Consider the following 14,665-nt stretch of genomic DNA (forward strand, 5'->3'; position numbering starts at 1 on the left):
TTGGCCACCCCGTGTCATCACAGGGCTGCCACGACGAGCGCTGCGGCGCACGCGGGGCCGTGCTGGCTCAGCACCCCCTTCCACGGGGGCCCAGGGCCAAGCTGCCGTGCGGTAGTGGGGGCTCTGCCCATCGTCAGCCCTGCTCCGTCCCCAGGACATGTGGGTGCTCCCCAAGACGTGCACCCCGCGGTGCTGTGGAGCCACAGACACAGACCAGAGCCCGCATCGTTTCCAGGTCGTTTATAGCACGCACCCGAGCGGGATAGGGCTCACAGCTCATCCCGGGATTCGGCCGTCCCAAGCGGACTGGGCTCCTCCGTGCCCGTGCTGTTCTCAGGGGTCTTGGGCACCTGGAGAAGGCAGCGGTGAGGCATAGACAGACACACAGCCCCTGCCTGTCCCTGTCCCTATCCTGCAGAATCCGTCCCCCTGCCCAGCAGAGGCTGGGGGCCACCCCGGGGTGGGTGGGGGTCCCTGGCCTTCGGGGGGGTGGATGGGGGACCACACTCACCACAGGCGGCTCCTCGGGCAGCGTTCCCCCATTTTCCAGGAACTTGGAGAAGGTCTCCACGTCTCGGGCGCTTTTGTACTCGACCATCTGGAGCCACGGGATGGAAGGGGGACGAGGGGTCACCCCATCCTCTGGGTGCTGGCAGAGCCAGGGTGGCCCCACGAATGCCCCCAGCTACCTTTCTGCCCGGCCCCGCGGGGAAGTATTGCAGGGTGGGGAAGCCTTTGATGGTGATGTTCTCCAGCTCGTTGGCCATGGCGTCCAACTCGGCGATGACGATGTCCTCGTGGTCCTTGTAGCGCTCACCCAGCTCCTCCCAGGCAGCTGCCATCGCCTGGCAGTGGGAGCACCACGGTGCGTCTACGGGATGGGCGCAGTGCGGGGGGATGAGCCGGGGGGCCAGGGGTCCGGGTGCGGCATCCCCCAGGTGAGAAGTTGGTGACGGGGCCGGGGGCCGAGCCCCATGGCAGAGCTCGGGAAGGGCCGCGGGCGGCCCTGGCACTTACAGAACTTGACGAAGACGTTCTTGGTCTCATCAAACGCCACCTGCTCGAAGGTCTTCCCCACCAGAACTTTAACGGGCCGCGTGTCCCAGTCTTCGGGAGGCTCCGCGCTCATCAGGTGGGGCTGTGGGGACAGCCAGGATGGCCACAGCCTGGGCTGAGCAGTGCCAGGGCCCCATAGGGCACAGTGCGGGCCAGGGCAGGGGGCCCTCAGTGTGCAGCCAGGGGTGCTCCTGTGCTGCCTTTTGGACAACCTCTGCCCCTCTGCCACCATCCCAGCTCTGTGCATCTCCACATCTATGGCCTTCTGCCTCCTTTCCCGTAACAATCCCCCAAATCCTCAGGCCTGGCAGCACGAGCATCAGCAAGCAGGTGGGTGGTGTTCACCACACAACTGCCATCATTAGGCTTCAGAGTTAACAGCCCACTGCTCACCACAGGGAAGCATCCTTGGTACTCGCTGACATGGTGCCACATCCCTCACCTTCACCTTGCCGTCCAGCACTGCTTGGACAAAGGTGCGTATGGCTGTGTCCGAGAAAGTGTCCTGGTCCATCCGGTATTTGCGGTTGTTCTCCATCTTGACTAAGCGCAGGGTGGGGGCGTCGGCGGGTGTCAGGCCAAAGAAGGGCAGGACGTCAGCGCCATACCCGGTCACATCCACCACCACGAAGAGCACCTGGGCAGGAGACGGTGACACTGAGGCTGGGGTCCCCCACAGACACCCCCCCCACACACACACATCCCCACAGTGGGACCTCCTTCACCTTGCCTCGGAAGGTGCCAGCGGCCACCCGGAAGGCATCCCGCAGCGTCAGCTGCGCTGGTGATGACTTGTTGAGGAAGAGCAGCATGTGGTGGGGGATCTTGGCACTGAAGATCTGGTCGGAGGTCTGAAGAGGAGGAGGAGGGTGAGGGGGGGTGGGCCATGGCCCTTGTGGGGACGGGGACGGGGACGGGCCGTACCTCGTTGGTGAATTCCATCACCAGCTCCAGGCTGTGGACGCGAAGCAGCTGGGTGAGCTCGGCTGTGTCCAGCCCCCGCGCCGGGTCCACGGGGAAGTCTGTCCGTCCCTCATCGAACTGCCAGGGTGGGGGCCCATGAGGGCTGGGTGGGGGCCCACGATGACCCCCCCCCCAACCCCCTGCCGCACCCTTACCTTCTTGAAGAGGCAGACGGTGTCAGCCGACAGCCCGTATGCCTGGAAGAGCTCCGCCGCCTCGGCCACACCAAATGGCACATCCACCATCTCGCCAGCCACCTCGTAAAATGCCTGGGCTGCCTCGCCCCCCAGGTCCTGCGCAGCCACCCCATGAGCGGCCACGGCCACGGTCACGGCCACGGCCCCGACCTGGCCCCCCCCCGCCCCAGCCCACCTTGAAGAAGCCGACGACCACCGAGTCCTGGGAGCCGATGAAGGCGGCGGCAGCGGCGGCGTCCTGCAGCAGCGTGGCACTGGGGCCGGCCCGACGCCGCATCCAGCGCACGATGCCCTTGGCATCCATTTGGCCTGCCACGCGGAGCGGGGCCCCCACCGTCACCCTGGCCCCCCCCCAGCGGGCTGCCGCCCCCCCCCCCCCCCCCATTGCACCCCAACCACATGCCATCAGCCCCCACCTACCACCACCCCGTGCACCATCGCCACACCGTCACCCGCCCACCATCACCGCCCTGCAACACCCCCCCCCCCCCCCATCAGGACATCGCCAGCCTTCTCACCATCACCCCCGCCACCCGTCCTTGCGCCCCAGCACCCATCGTGGCATCGCCCACGACGGGAGCCACGGCCGTCACGCCGTGCCGCAGCCCTACCGGTGTAGGCGAGGGGGCGGGTGCGGTTGCCATCGCGGAAGAGCTTGAGCGTGGGGTAGGAGGTGATGCCAAACTCAGCGGCCAGGGCTGCCTGTGCCGTGGCATCCACCTTGCCCAGCCGTGCCAGGCTAGACTCGTTCCTCAGCGCGGCAGCCGCCTGGGCGAAGGCGGGTGCCAGCCGCTGGCAGTGCCCACACCACGGCGCGTCTGTGGGCAGGGGACAGCGTTGGCGGTAGGGACGGCCCTGGGACACCTTTGGGGTGTCCCCGGTCCCCAGGGTGGGCTCGGTGTAACGGCTGCGTGAGGTTGTCGGGCTCCAGCTCGTGCCCCTGCCCACGTCCCCCTGCGCCAGGGCCCGTGTCCCACAGCCCCACCGTGTGTCCCGCACCCCCGCAACACGTCCCCCCCACCCCGTGCCTCTGCTCGTGTCCCTGTGCCCATCCCGTGCCCCATACCCCTGCCCCTCTGACCCACAGCTTTGCCCCTTCTCCACACCGACCCCCCCCCCCCCCCCCCCCAATCCTGGGACCCATTCTCATACGTCTGCTTCTGCCCACACCCGCGCCCCTGGCCTGCACCCCCTGCCCCGTGCCCCTGCCAACACCCCCCCCCCCCCCCAAGCCCCTGCCCACACCCCCGCCCGCGGGGGGGGGGCACTTACAGAACTCCACCAGCAGCAGCCGGTGCTCGCTCAGGGCACGGGCGAAGTTGCGCTCGTGGAGCACCAGGACGCCGTCCTCCTCCTCGAGCTCATCCGAGAGCAATTCTCCTTCTTCCTTCTCCTCCTCCTCCACCACCACCTCCCCATCCTCCTCCTCCTCGCCCCCCAACGCCGGGCCCAGCCAGGCCAGCGACAGCACCAGCAGCCAAACCAGCCGGGCCCCGCAGCCCCGCATGGTGCCAAAGCCGGTGCCCGGGGTGGGGGGGGGAGAGGACGCAGATAAGGGCCCCGGGGCGGGTGGTGCCAGTCCCCTGGGGCTCGTGTCCCTCCGCTACTGGCTGCCCAGCACCGCCGATAAGGCGCTGGGACCAGGTGGGTGTTTTCCAGCCGCCTGTCCCCACAGCAGGATCTGGCCCTGCCAGCAGGACGGGGACAGGCATATGGATGGGGAGGGGGGGGGGGGGGGGCAGGCAGAGGCGATGAGGGCACAGACACACCAGTAAGAGACCAGTCTGTAGGGTTTAATGGCGATGGAAGAGCACAGCCTGCAACTGGGCGGGTAGCTGGGCACGGTGCCGCCACGGCAGGGTCACGGCCCCGGCCCCAGCAATGGGGATGCCATGAGGACCGGGCGGGCGTCGGTATTTAAAAAAAAACAGCAATTAAAAATAACTTTGGTTGCGAAGACCACGACTGCAGGTGCCCGCTCGCTAAGGGACCCGACCCCCCCCCCCCCCCCCCCCCCAACCCTTCACACGACCGGGGCAAGCGCGGTGGTGCCGGCGAGGGGTCCCCCAGGATGGCAGGCACCGCGTCCCCAAGCTGGCAGGTGGGGGGGAGCCGGGGTGCGGATGGGGGGGGTCAGTCCTCCCAGGCCTTCTTTATGCAGAGGCCCCACTCCCAGGAGAGATGCTCCATCTTGTCATCGTCGGTGACGAGGGAGCGGACGCGGTAGGAGCCCCGTGCCAGCCAGCCCCGCGGAGCCTCCTCCGCCGGCGTCACCACCTCGTACTCCTCGGCCCGCGGCGCATAGCTGCCCACCATGAAGACGTCGCGGTCCACTGGGCAAGAAGGGGAGAGGAGGGATGGGTGAGCGGGGCCAGGGTGGCGCACACCCCCACGCCCCCTCCAGCCCCCCGAGCCCACTCACCGGGCCGGCCCCGGCGGTAGGTGAGGTGCAGGCACCGCAGCCCACAGACGATCTCCCTGTTCACCTGCGGGCAGAAGGCAGGGGCACCATGGGCGCTGCCCTACGGCATGGTGCCCCCCACCACCGCCCTGGGGACCCCTGGTCTTGGGGGGGGGGGTCACCTACCCATCCTGACACCCCTCTCCCCCCCCCCCCCCCAGGATCCAGCCTCTTGGTCAGGATTGGGCATTGAGCAGCATCAAGGGTGGCAGGGACCCCGGGGTGGCAGGGACCCCCAAGAGGGACAGGGACCCTGAGATGGCAGGGACACCCCCACACCCCCCAGGAGGGGCAGGGACATTCAGGGACCCCTGGGAAAGGCAGGGACCCAACGTGGCTGGGACCTCTGAGAGAAGTAGGGACCCTGGGGTGGCAGGCACCCCGGTGTGTCAGTGATGTTGGGGGCAGCAAGTATTCCCAGGGTGGGCAGGGACCCCAGGGGCGAGGGGCAGATGCCCCAAGGCAGCAGGGACTCCGGGTGGCAGGGACCCTGGGGCAGCAGAGACCCACGGGTGGCAGCAGGAACCCCATGGGACAGGGACCTCAGGGCGCAAGGGCGGCAGGGCTGTGCCCAGCCAGCAGGCACAGGGCGCCACACGCCCGCCTCACCTTGAAGGACACCTTGACCCTGTAGTCCACCCCCTCCTTCAGCACAAAGGCCCGGCCCCGCAGCACCTCCAGGTCTCCTGCGCGGGGAGATGGCCCATCAGCTCAGCACCCCTTCCTCCTCCTCCTCCTCCCCCCATGGGTGCTCCCACTGCTCACCTGTGAGGTCCATGGTGATGGGCCCCGGCGCCTGCTCGCACATCAGCGTGAGCCTCGTCACCTGCACGTTGGGCACGCTGGCATCTAGGGACAAGCGGCAGGGCGCAGACCTTACCCACCCGTGCCCACCCCACCACCACCAGCGCCTCCATCCCAGCGCAGCTGGGGGGCTGCCCACGCCCCCTGCAACGGCACGAAGGGCCACGGTGTCCGTGGTGGGGGTGTTAGGAGTCAGCGAGTGCTGGGCAGGGCGCAGGAGACCGGGGGCATCTCAGGCCAGCCCCAACATTGGCATCAACGCTTTTGGGGTAAGACCACGTTTAAAGAAGTGCCCAGTCACGGGTATCTCCCGGGGTGCGATGCTCCCTGGCTTGGGAGCGGGCCAAGGGTGGGGGTGGGAGGCAGCACATGCAGGCAAAGGCGTCCCTTGAGGCGGGCACTGGTCTAATTCACCCCGACAGCCCAACCCGCACCCCATCAGCAGTTGCATTCTACCAGACCACTTGCACCCCATCAGCCTGCACACACACCATCGTGCACCCCGCTGGCTTGCACGCACCTCACCGACTTGCACACACACATCCCCCCCCCCCCCAGCTGTCATGCACCCATCACCCAGCACACCAGGGTGCTGGGCCCGTGGAGCACCCAGCCTGGCCCAGGCCCCGCAGACACAGAGGGCAGCCCCGGGCTCGGGTGGATGCCATGGGGAGCGGGGAGGGGGGCATTGTCTGGGCACCGACAGCTGTGCCACCCGGGCCCCGCAGCTGCTCGCTTGTCTCTGTCATCCCAATGAATTTCCCGGTCCCTTGTAACCGTTCCTATGGAAACTGCGGTGGTGATCCCGTAACCAAGGCAACCGGGGTCCCCGGGCAGCCGTTACCCCGTCGGCAGGGGGATGCTGAGGTCTCCGCAGGCGGGGGGCACAGGCAGCACCCACAAGGTGATGCCAGCCGGGACGCGCCCTCCCTGATGGGGATGCCCCATGGGTGCTGGGGAATGCCTGAGCTCCCTGCGTCTGCTGAGGCTGCATCACCGCGCTGGGGTGCCCAGCCCCGGCAGGCAGCCCCCTGCCTTACCCACGGCGGCAGGGATGGCACCCAGCAGCGCCTGCTTGTACTTCCGCAGGCTCTCGTCCCCCGGGTCCAGCTCCTGGATCTCCCGCAGGCTCTTCTTCTCCGGCGTCTTGTACGCCAGGGCCACGTCGGCATCCTCCTCCTCCTCCAGCGACAGCGTCACCCCCTCCTTGTCAGCCATGATGTCTGCGGGGGACAGGCAGTGGCAGTCCTGCCGCCCTGGGGACACCCCGGGGGGACACCCCCCGACATGCAGGCACTGGTGGGCGGTGGGTGGCCGAGCTGGGACACGCCACGAATGGATGTGGGCAAACCCCCCACGGGGCAGCCGAGTTGTCCCCCTGCTTGGGGCCGTGGGGATGCCACCAGGCTCTCTGTCCCCGGGGCCCAGTGGCACAGGTGAGACCCGAGGTGTTGCTGCCGGCTGCATTTCCACACGGTCACGGAGCAAGACAAGACGTGGTGTGCACGGTCCGGGGGGTGTCTGCAGCCTGCCGTGGCCCGCAGGTGCCCCTCGTGCCCTGTCACCCGGAGGGGTCCTTGTCACCGCCCCGCGGCCCCCTCCAACCCCGCTGGGCAGCCCCCGGCCCCACCTCCCACCCCGAACCCAAACCACCGGTGGCAGCAAGGAAAAAATAACAGCTCTGGGGCAAACGGAGGCTCCGGTGGGTGCCAGGCTGCCGGGGGGGGCACAAAGGCAGGTGACGTCCCCACGGCCCCTGCCTCTGCCCTGCCCCCCCGCCCTTCTGCCTGCGGGCCCTGGGCTCCCCAAAGGCCCTGGAAACCCCATCCCCGGGGACACACGCTGGGGACACAGCCTGGGGCAGGGGCCACCTCGCTCAGCCCCCGGGCCGCAGGGCCAGCCGTGCGGGTCCCCGGGGGCAGCGGCGGCGACCGGGCCACGGAGCGGTGCCCCCGCCGCACCTCCGGACCCCCAGCAAAGGCCCCCTGCCCCCCCCCCCCGGCTGTCACGGCAGCGTGCGGCACCCGGCCACGCTGGCTCCCAGCCCAGGGATGCGGCCGCCCAAGGGCTCGCCCAGCCCCGCACGGGTGGCAGGACACGGCGGGTGGCGCCGGGTGCCGCAGGCCGGGCCGCGAGGTGGCGGGGGCGGGGACGGGGGGGGGGCGCTCCCCGCCCCTGCGGGATGCTCCGGTCCCCCGGGGCCTGGCGGGGGATGCTCGCTCGGGAACGCACCGGGTGCCCGGGGTGACGCTCACCTGTTGGGGACCCCGGGGCGACGCTCCACCGGCCCGGAGCGATGCCCACCCCGGGGCCGGCAGGCGATGCCCGCCCCCGGGGCACGCCCGGGCGATGCCCCCCCCCCCGCCGCCGCCGCCGCCGCCGCCGCCTCCCGGCCCCGGCCCCGGCCCGCCGCCGCTCACCTCGGTAGCACAGCGCCAGCCAGAGCAGCTCCAGCAGCTGCCCGCCGGCCTCGCACACGTCCAGGCCGAGCATGGCCGGGCCGGGCCGGGCCGGGCGCCCCCGGGGCCGGGCGGGGCGGCCGCTGCCGGGGCCCGGGGCGCGGCTCTCGCCGGTATCGCCGGTTGCCGCCGGGGCCCGCGGCCGCGCTCCTCCCGCCCGCTGCCGCCGCGTTCGCCGGTGCCGGCTGCTCCCGCCGCGCTCCCCCGGGCGCTCCCCGCTGCGCTCCCCCGGCGCTGCCCGGCGGGGCGGCGGCGGCGGCGGCGGCGGCGGCGGCTCCCGCAGACGCGGCGGCTCCGCTGCCCGCCCCCGCCCGCCCCCGCCCCTCGGCGCCGGGCGGCTCCAGCCCCGCCGCTCATGGGCGGCGAGACTGCAGTGAGCTCATCCGCCGTGCGCGCCCGCGCAGCGCCCGCCCGCGCTGCCCGCTCCCTGCCCGCGCTCTGCCGGCGCCCTGCCCGCACCCGGCAAAGCGGCCGCTCCGCCCCGCCCGCACCCCGCGGGCGGCCCGCCGGACCCTCGATGCGCTCGCTGCCCGCGCTTCACCCCGCGCTGCCCACACCCTGCCCGTGCCCTGCCCACACCCTGCCCGCACAGCCCTTCCGACAGCCACGGTGGTTCGTTCCCCCCCCCCCCGCCCGCCCCACGCCCGCCTGCACCCGGCAGCCCACCGGGTCAGCCAGGGCACGTACCCCCGGGGGCCCGGGACCAGCCCTGCGCTGCCCCGACCCGGCCGGGGCGGGAGGGGGGGGGGCGGTGTGGGGTGGGGAGGGGAGGGGGCCGGGCCCTGGGGACCGGCGGGCAGGACGAGGGCTGGTCCCCGCTACCGGGGCCGGGGCTCGGGGGCGCCCGTACCGGGGTGCCCGTCGGGGCGGCCGGCGCAGACGGCGGCAGCCGCCGGGGGGGGGGGGGCGTGGGGGAGGGTGGGGGGCGCGGGGCGGGGCCGGGGGCGGGGCAGGGCGGGGCAGGGCGGAGCGGCGCGGCGCGGGGCGCGCACCCGCGATGACCATCGGCGGCCCCCGCGGCCGGCACCCCCGCCTCCAGATGCCCTGTCTGCGCAAGGTGAGCCGGCACCGGCCCGGGCACCGGCACCGGCACCGGCCCCACGGGGAGCGGGCACCGCGCCGGGACCGGGCGGCGGGCATCCGGCACCGCGCCGGGCACCGCAGGCGGCACGGGCGGCGGGCACCGCGGGGACCGGGCGCTGAGCGCCCTGGGGACGGGGTGCCGAGGGCACCTGGCGCTCGGACTGTGGGGACTGGGCACCGCGGGGACCGGGCGCTGGGACCGTGGGGACCGGGCACCGGCACTGCACTGGGCAATGCGGGCGTCGGGGACCGGGCACCGCCGGCGGCACGGGCGTCGGGGTCGCCGGGGCCGGGTACCAGCACCACCCAGCGTACCGCGGGACAGCGGGCATCACCCCGGCCCCGGCACCGCCACGGGGCACCGGGCACCGCCCCACGCGGGGACACCCTGCCCGCCGGCCCGGGGTGCTGCCGCAGCCCCGGCAGAGCTTGCTCCCCAAAACCGGGGCTCCCCGGCCCAGCGATGCCCGGAGGACGGGTGCCCGCACCTCCGGCGTCGCACGCTCGCCCGGCTGCTGGGCGTCCCAGGTCTGGCTGCGGGGTGCCAGGCTGTCCCCGCTCCAGGCACGGGGTGCCCAGGTCCGGCTGCGGGCTGCCAGGCTGTCCCCGAGCTGGGCACAGGGTGCCCCGGGTCAGGGCGGGGGGAGCCAGGCTGTGCCCAGGCCCGGTGCCCCCGGCCGGGGGGTTGAGCGTGGCAGGCACTTGCCCGGCAGATGGAGCGCATGATCGTCAGCATGCAGGACCCCGACATGGGCATCAAGATGAGGAACCAACGCTTGCTCATCACCGTCATCCCCCACGCCATGACAGGTGGGTCCCCGTGGCCGGGCGCCCCGCGAGGCGCGCGGGGTGGGGGAGGCGTGCCGGCGCTCCCCGGGTGGCCCCGGTGCTGCACCCAGCACCCAGCCCTGCGCCGCTCGCCTCCCCGCACCCACGGGTGCTCAGCGCTGCAGCTGGGATCAATTATGCATCGGCTGAGCGGGGCGGGCGCTCGCCGGGGCGGGCGGCCCAGCATGTCCTTGGCAGGGCCCCCGTCACCCTGCGTGAACCCCCTCGGCACCCGCTGTGCCGTGCTAGGGTGCCTCAGCCCGGGAACCTCCCCGTGCCCGGTCTGGGGGACCCCATCGCACCCCGCTAATGCCGCCTCGGTCCCCAGGGAACGACATCGTGGAGTGGCTTATCCAGAAGTACGGCATCTCCGAGGAGGGTGAGTGCCCCGGCACGGGTGGCCGGCACCGTGGGGGCGACCGGGACTGCCGAGCCACCGTGCAGCCCCCGATTCCGCTCCTCCAGAGTCGCTGCACCTCGGCAACCTCATCGTGAAGCACGGCTACATCTACCCCCTCAAAGACCCCCGCAGCCTGGTGCTGCGGGCGGACGAGTCACCCTACCGCTTCCAGGTGCGGCCCCACTGGCGGTGTGGGCACTGCCGCAGCCTCGGGGCTCCCCCGGCTCGGCACCACGGCACCCCACAGCGTCCACCTCAGCCTCTTCCCCCTCCCGACCCTGCAGACCCCCTATTTCTGGACCAGCACCAAGTGGCCAGCCACGGAGCTGGACTACGGTAGGTGCCACTGTGCCGCCGGCACGGGCTGCAGCCCCTTCCCGGCCCCCCCTGAGGTGCCGCCGCTCCTCTTGCAGCCATTTACCTGGCCAAGAAGAACATCCGCAGGCAGGGTGACCTGATCGAGCACGAGAAGGTGAGCGGTGCCCTCCTCACACCTGTGGTGAGCTGCGGGAGGTCTCAGCTCACCCAGGAGCAGGGGCTCACCCGCGGGGCAGCGCCAGCTCTCCCTGTGCTGGAGCGGGGATGGGACCCAGAGCCAGGCGAGGGGCCGGGTGTCACGCCATGCCTACCCGCCACAGGACAACTACAACCTCCTGCACAAGCGGATCAACCACACGTGGGACTTCGTGGTGATGCAGGCGCGAGAGCAGCTTCGGTGAGTGCAGGCATGGCCCAGCACCGCTGCACCCTGGGGAGCCGCCGGGGATGGAGCACCCTTGGGTGCCGGGGCAGGCAGGGTGCCAGCGCCTCCCCGCTGCCTTTGCACGGGCAGGGCGGCCAAGCAGCGGCGGAAGGGCGACCGCATCGTCATTGACTGCCAGGAGCAGGCGTACTGGCTCGTCAACCGGCCCCCGGTGAGGATGGGCTGGAGGGGGCGAGGGGTGCCGGGCTGGTGGGTGCAGCCCTGGGCAGCTCCCCGGCACCAGGCACGGCCCCGGCCCCGGGGAGCGGGGCTGGGGAGCGCGGGGGGGGTCCCCGCCAGTCCCCCCCGGCACGATGCTCTCGTTGCAGCCGGGAGCCCCCAACGTGCTGGAGCAGGGCCCTGAGCGCAGGAACTGCCACACCACTCGCGTCCAGCTGGTGAGTGGGGGGGGGGGGGGGGGGGGGGGGGGGGGGCACCCCCGGGGCTGCCGGCGGACACCGGGCACAGCCACCCGCGTGTGCCGAGCTGCCCCGGTGGGTGCCTGGCCACCCCTCCCCCTCAGGCGGTGCCTATATTTTGGCGGGGCGGGGAGCCCCATCTCTGCTAACATCTATGTGTCCAGCTTGTCCCCCCGCCCTGGCTGAACCAGGGGGGGTCCGTGTGTTCGCCCGTGCACCTACCACCCCTCTGTGCCAGCACCCCTAATCCCCATGGAGCAGCCGCGCTGCCGGGAGCCCTGGCACCCCGGGGTGCCCGCAGCCACCGCTGGGCCCTTCCCTGTGTCGTGGCCCCACTAACACTGCCCCAGTCGCCCCCCCCACCCCAGCCTGTCCTCACTAACCACCCACTTTCTCTTCTCTGCGCCGTGTGCCGTGTCCTGTGCCCACGTAAGTGTCACTAACCCAGGGCCAGTGCCACGCTGGGGCGGAGGGGGGGGGGGATGCCGGGATTCATCCTATGAGGGGTGTGGGGATGAGGCTGGAGACCACAGGGATGGCCGTGGGATGCCGGGACAAGGATGGGGGCTGGATGCCTGGGTCCTTGCCCAAGGTGGCGATGGCAGGGCTGGCGGGCACAATGTCCCAGCCCACTATGCCCTCACCCAGCCCTGCATATCTCTTGCAGACCAAGAACATGGATTACTACAAGCGGGAGGTGAGTGGAGCGAGGGGCGGGGGTGGCTCCTGGGGACACGGGCTGCCGGGCACCCCTGACATCTCCCCTGCGCCTGGCCCCAGATCGAGTACTGCAGGAAGGCCATGGCCAGGACCAGGGTGAAGTCCTCCATCTGCCTCGAGGGGTGAGTGACCGGCAGCTGCCCCGGCTGCGGGCAGGGTCCCCGTTGGGGTGACAGGAGCACCCACATTCCTGCGGACAGCTGCCGGCACCACGGTGCCTGCGCTGCCATCACCCTTGGTGGGGAGCGGAGCCGAGGCTCCACGGTCATCTCAGAGCCCAAGCACGGCCCCGCGGTGGCTGGGGCCGGTGGCAACGGTGGGACGGTGGTCCTGGCCGCCTCCAGCCGCTGCCCCTGGCAGGTACATCAAGTTCAATGAGCAGTACATGCCCCACGACCCCATCATGTCCGGCTGCCTGCCCAGCAACCCCTGGATCACAGACGACACCACGTACTGGGCCATGAATGCCCCCACGTAAGCGCCCTCGGGGGGGGGCTGCCAGCCCCTGTTCCCCCCTCCACGCCAATACACGGGGTGCAAGGGGGGGGATGGGGCCATGCCTGCCCCGACGCCGGTGTCGCCCGCAGGGTGCAGACCCCCACGAAGCTGCGTGTGGAGCGCTGGGGCTTCAACTTCAGCGAGCTCCTCACCGACCCCCTGGGCCGGGCGCAGCTCCTCGACTTCCTCAAGAAGGAGTTTAGCGGTGAGCAGCCGCAGCCCTGCACCCCCTCACCCATTGCCCTGTCCCAGCAACCCCAAACCCATCATCCCATCTCGGCACTCCCAGACTCACCAACCTGTCCCAGCACCCCCAGACCCACCACCATATCCCAGTACCACTTAATCCACTGCCCCATCCCAGCAACACCAAACCCACTGCCCCACCCTGGCATCCCCAAACCCACCACCACATCCCGACACCCCTTGACCAACCTGTCCTGGCAGCCCCTGACCCACCACCACGTCCCAGTATCCCTGAACCCACCACCCCACGCTGCAGCAGCTGGCTCCATACCAGGGGGTTTGGCCCCACAGTTGGCTGGGCGGCGAGCCCAGCAGCGATGGCCAGGGGACGATGTCCCCATCCCCAATGCCATGTCCCCCTCCTCAGCTGAGAACCTGAGCTTCTGGGAGGCGTGTGAGGAGCTGCGCTATGGGGAGCAGTCCCGCATCGCCGAGATCGTGGACTCCATCTACCAGTGAGTGCCAGCGGGGTGAGGGTTTGGGGGGAGGCCAGGCCATCATGGTGCGAACGTCCTGCCGCGGGGCCGGGTGCTCGCCTCCGGCTGCGACTCCCCAGGCAGTTCCTGGCTCCCGGGGCCACGCGCTGGGTGAACATTGACAGCAAGACCATGGAGCGGACGCTGGAGGGCATCAAGACGCCCCACCGCTACGTGATGGACGATGCCCAGATGCACATCTACATGCTGATGAAGAAGGTGGGTGAGGGCAGGGCTGGGCAGGGCAGGGTTGGGCGGGAGCCTGACACCTCTGCTCTCCCAGGACTCCTACCCACGGTTCCTCAAGTCGGAGCTCTACAGGAACCTCCTGGCCGAGGCCGTCATCCCCCCGGAGACCAAGAAGCGGTGAGGGCAGGGGCCGGCCCCCCGTGGTCCTGGGCTGGTCCCCACCAGCGCTGACCCCTCTCTGCCCACAGGGTCTTCCCCTTCATGCGCAAGCAGCGGCACTCCAGCCCCAGCCCGGCCCTGCTCCTGCCCGCGGGCGATGCCGAGGAGAGGAGCAGGGGTCCCGCGGCTGCCCCCGTCCCCGAGGAGGAGAGCTGAGGGGCCCCGGTCCCCCTCCAACGTCGGAGCCCCCTGGCCCAGCACCCTCCGGCTCGGCCGCAGCCCCCCGCCCAGCACACCCCAGCCCCGCCGCAGGACCCTGCCGGCAGTAGCACTGAAGGAGAGAAGCCATACGCCCCCCCCACCCCGGCAACCCCCCCCCCAGGGCCAGGCTGGCCCCGCTGCAGCCCCCACTCACAGCCCTGCACCCCCTTCTCCCTCAGGGAGCCCGCACCCAGCCGGCCTGGTGCGGGATTACCCCCTCCTCATGCCCCCCACCCCGGGCACAAGACAATAAAGCCCCCATGGGGAAACGCTGTGGCTCCCATGGTTTTCGGTGAGGGGTGACCAGGGAGGCGGTTGCACGGTGGGGGGTGCACATGGTGGTGGCCGCCGCTCTGGGCTGGATCGTGTCCTGTCCCCCCCCTGGGCTGACAGCAACCCCCTCCCCTGCCTGCAGCACCCAGCGAGGGTGCAGATCCCAGGCGGGGGGGACACACACACGACCAGGCACGTGTGCCCATGGCACAGCCACGACCCACAGCTCTGCTTGCTCTGAGGGGCAAAGCCAGACCCCGCCGGCAGCCCCAGCTGCCCTCCTGCCGTGGCTGAGCTGGCGCTCAGGGCACTCGGTCACCCTGCTGCCACGGGTACGCCCATGTACAGCCCCCAGGGAGGACAAAAAGGCCTTTCGAGCAGGGCCAGAGGTGCCACGGGTCAGCAAACCCGGGCTGCAAGGGCCCCGCGGG

At 71.3% G+C, this 14,665-nt stretch overlaps 3 protein-coding genes across 4 annotated transcripts; 1 reads left to right on the top strand and 2 right to left on the bottom strand.

The window, feature by feature from the left end:
* Window positions 1–269: 269 nt before the first annotated feature.
* PDIA2 (protein disulfide isomerase family A member 2) lies at window positions 270–3,723 on the bottom strand. The gene is made up of 11 exons (XM_030001917.2): window positions 3,489–3,723; window positions 2,828–3,034; window positions 2,392–2,525; window positions 2,175–2,312; window positions 1,981–2,097; window positions 1,782–1,907; window positions 1,499–1,693; window positions 1,018–1,138; window positions 690–871; window positions 512–598; window positions 270–350 (listed from the first exon to the last, which is right to left on the bottom strand). Exons 1-11 carry the CDS (start codon window positions 3,721–3,723, stop codon window positions 270–272), a joined length of 1,623 nt encoding a protein of 540 aa, XP_029857777.1.
* A 265-nt stretch (window positions 3,724–3,988) lies between these two features.
* ARHGDIG (Rho GDP dissociation inhibitor gamma) lies at window positions 3,989–8,253 on the bottom strand. The gene is made up of 6 exons (XM_030002389.1): window positions 7,902–8,253; window positions 6,522–6,704; window positions 5,443–5,526; window positions 5,287–5,363; window positions 4,639–4,702; window positions 3,989–4,549 (listed from the first exon to the last, which is right to left on the bottom strand). Exons 1-6 carry the CDS (start codon window positions 7,972–7,974, stop codon window positions 4,350–4,352), a joined length of 681 nt encoding a protein of 226 aa, XP_029858249.1. The 5' UTR covers window positions 7,975–8,253; the 3' UTR covers window positions 3,989–4,349.
* A 626-nt stretch (window positions 8,254–8,879) lies between these two features.
* Window positions 8,880–14,230, top strand: RGS11 (regulator of G protein signaling 11). 2 transcript variants are annotated; one of them, XM_030002442.1, is made up of 17 exons: window positions 8,880–8,997; window positions 9,737–9,833; window positions 10,180–10,230; window positions 10,317–10,423; window positions 10,536–10,587; window positions 10,665–10,723; window positions 10,890–10,966; window positions 11,084–11,165; window positions 11,323–11,391; window positions 12,080–12,109; window positions 12,193–12,254; window positions 12,493–12,606; window positions 12,720–12,835; window positions 13,244–13,331; window positions 13,433–13,571; window positions 13,636–13,718; window positions 13,790–14,230. In XM_030002442.1, the coding sequence occupies exons 1-17, from the start codon at window positions 8,938–8,940 to the stop codon at window positions 13,914–13,916; spliced, it is 1,413 nt and encodes a 470-aa protein (XP_029858302.1). In that variant the 5' UTR covers window positions 8,880–8,937; the 3' UTR covers window positions 13,917–14,230. The 2 variants fall into 2 exon arrangements, with proteins under 2 accessions (XP_029858302.1, XP_029858303.1); XM_030002443.1 differs by having other exon boundaries at window positions 12,086–12,109.
* Window positions 14,231–14,665: the final 435 nt, after the last annotated feature.

Source organism: Aquila chrysaetos, chromosome 25 (assembly GCF_900496995.4).
Source record: "Aquila chrysaetos chrysaetos chromosome 25, bAquChr1.4, whole genome shotgun sequence".
NCBI lineage: Eukaryota > Metazoa > Chordata > Aves > Accipitriformes > Accipitridae > Aquila > Aquila chrysaetos.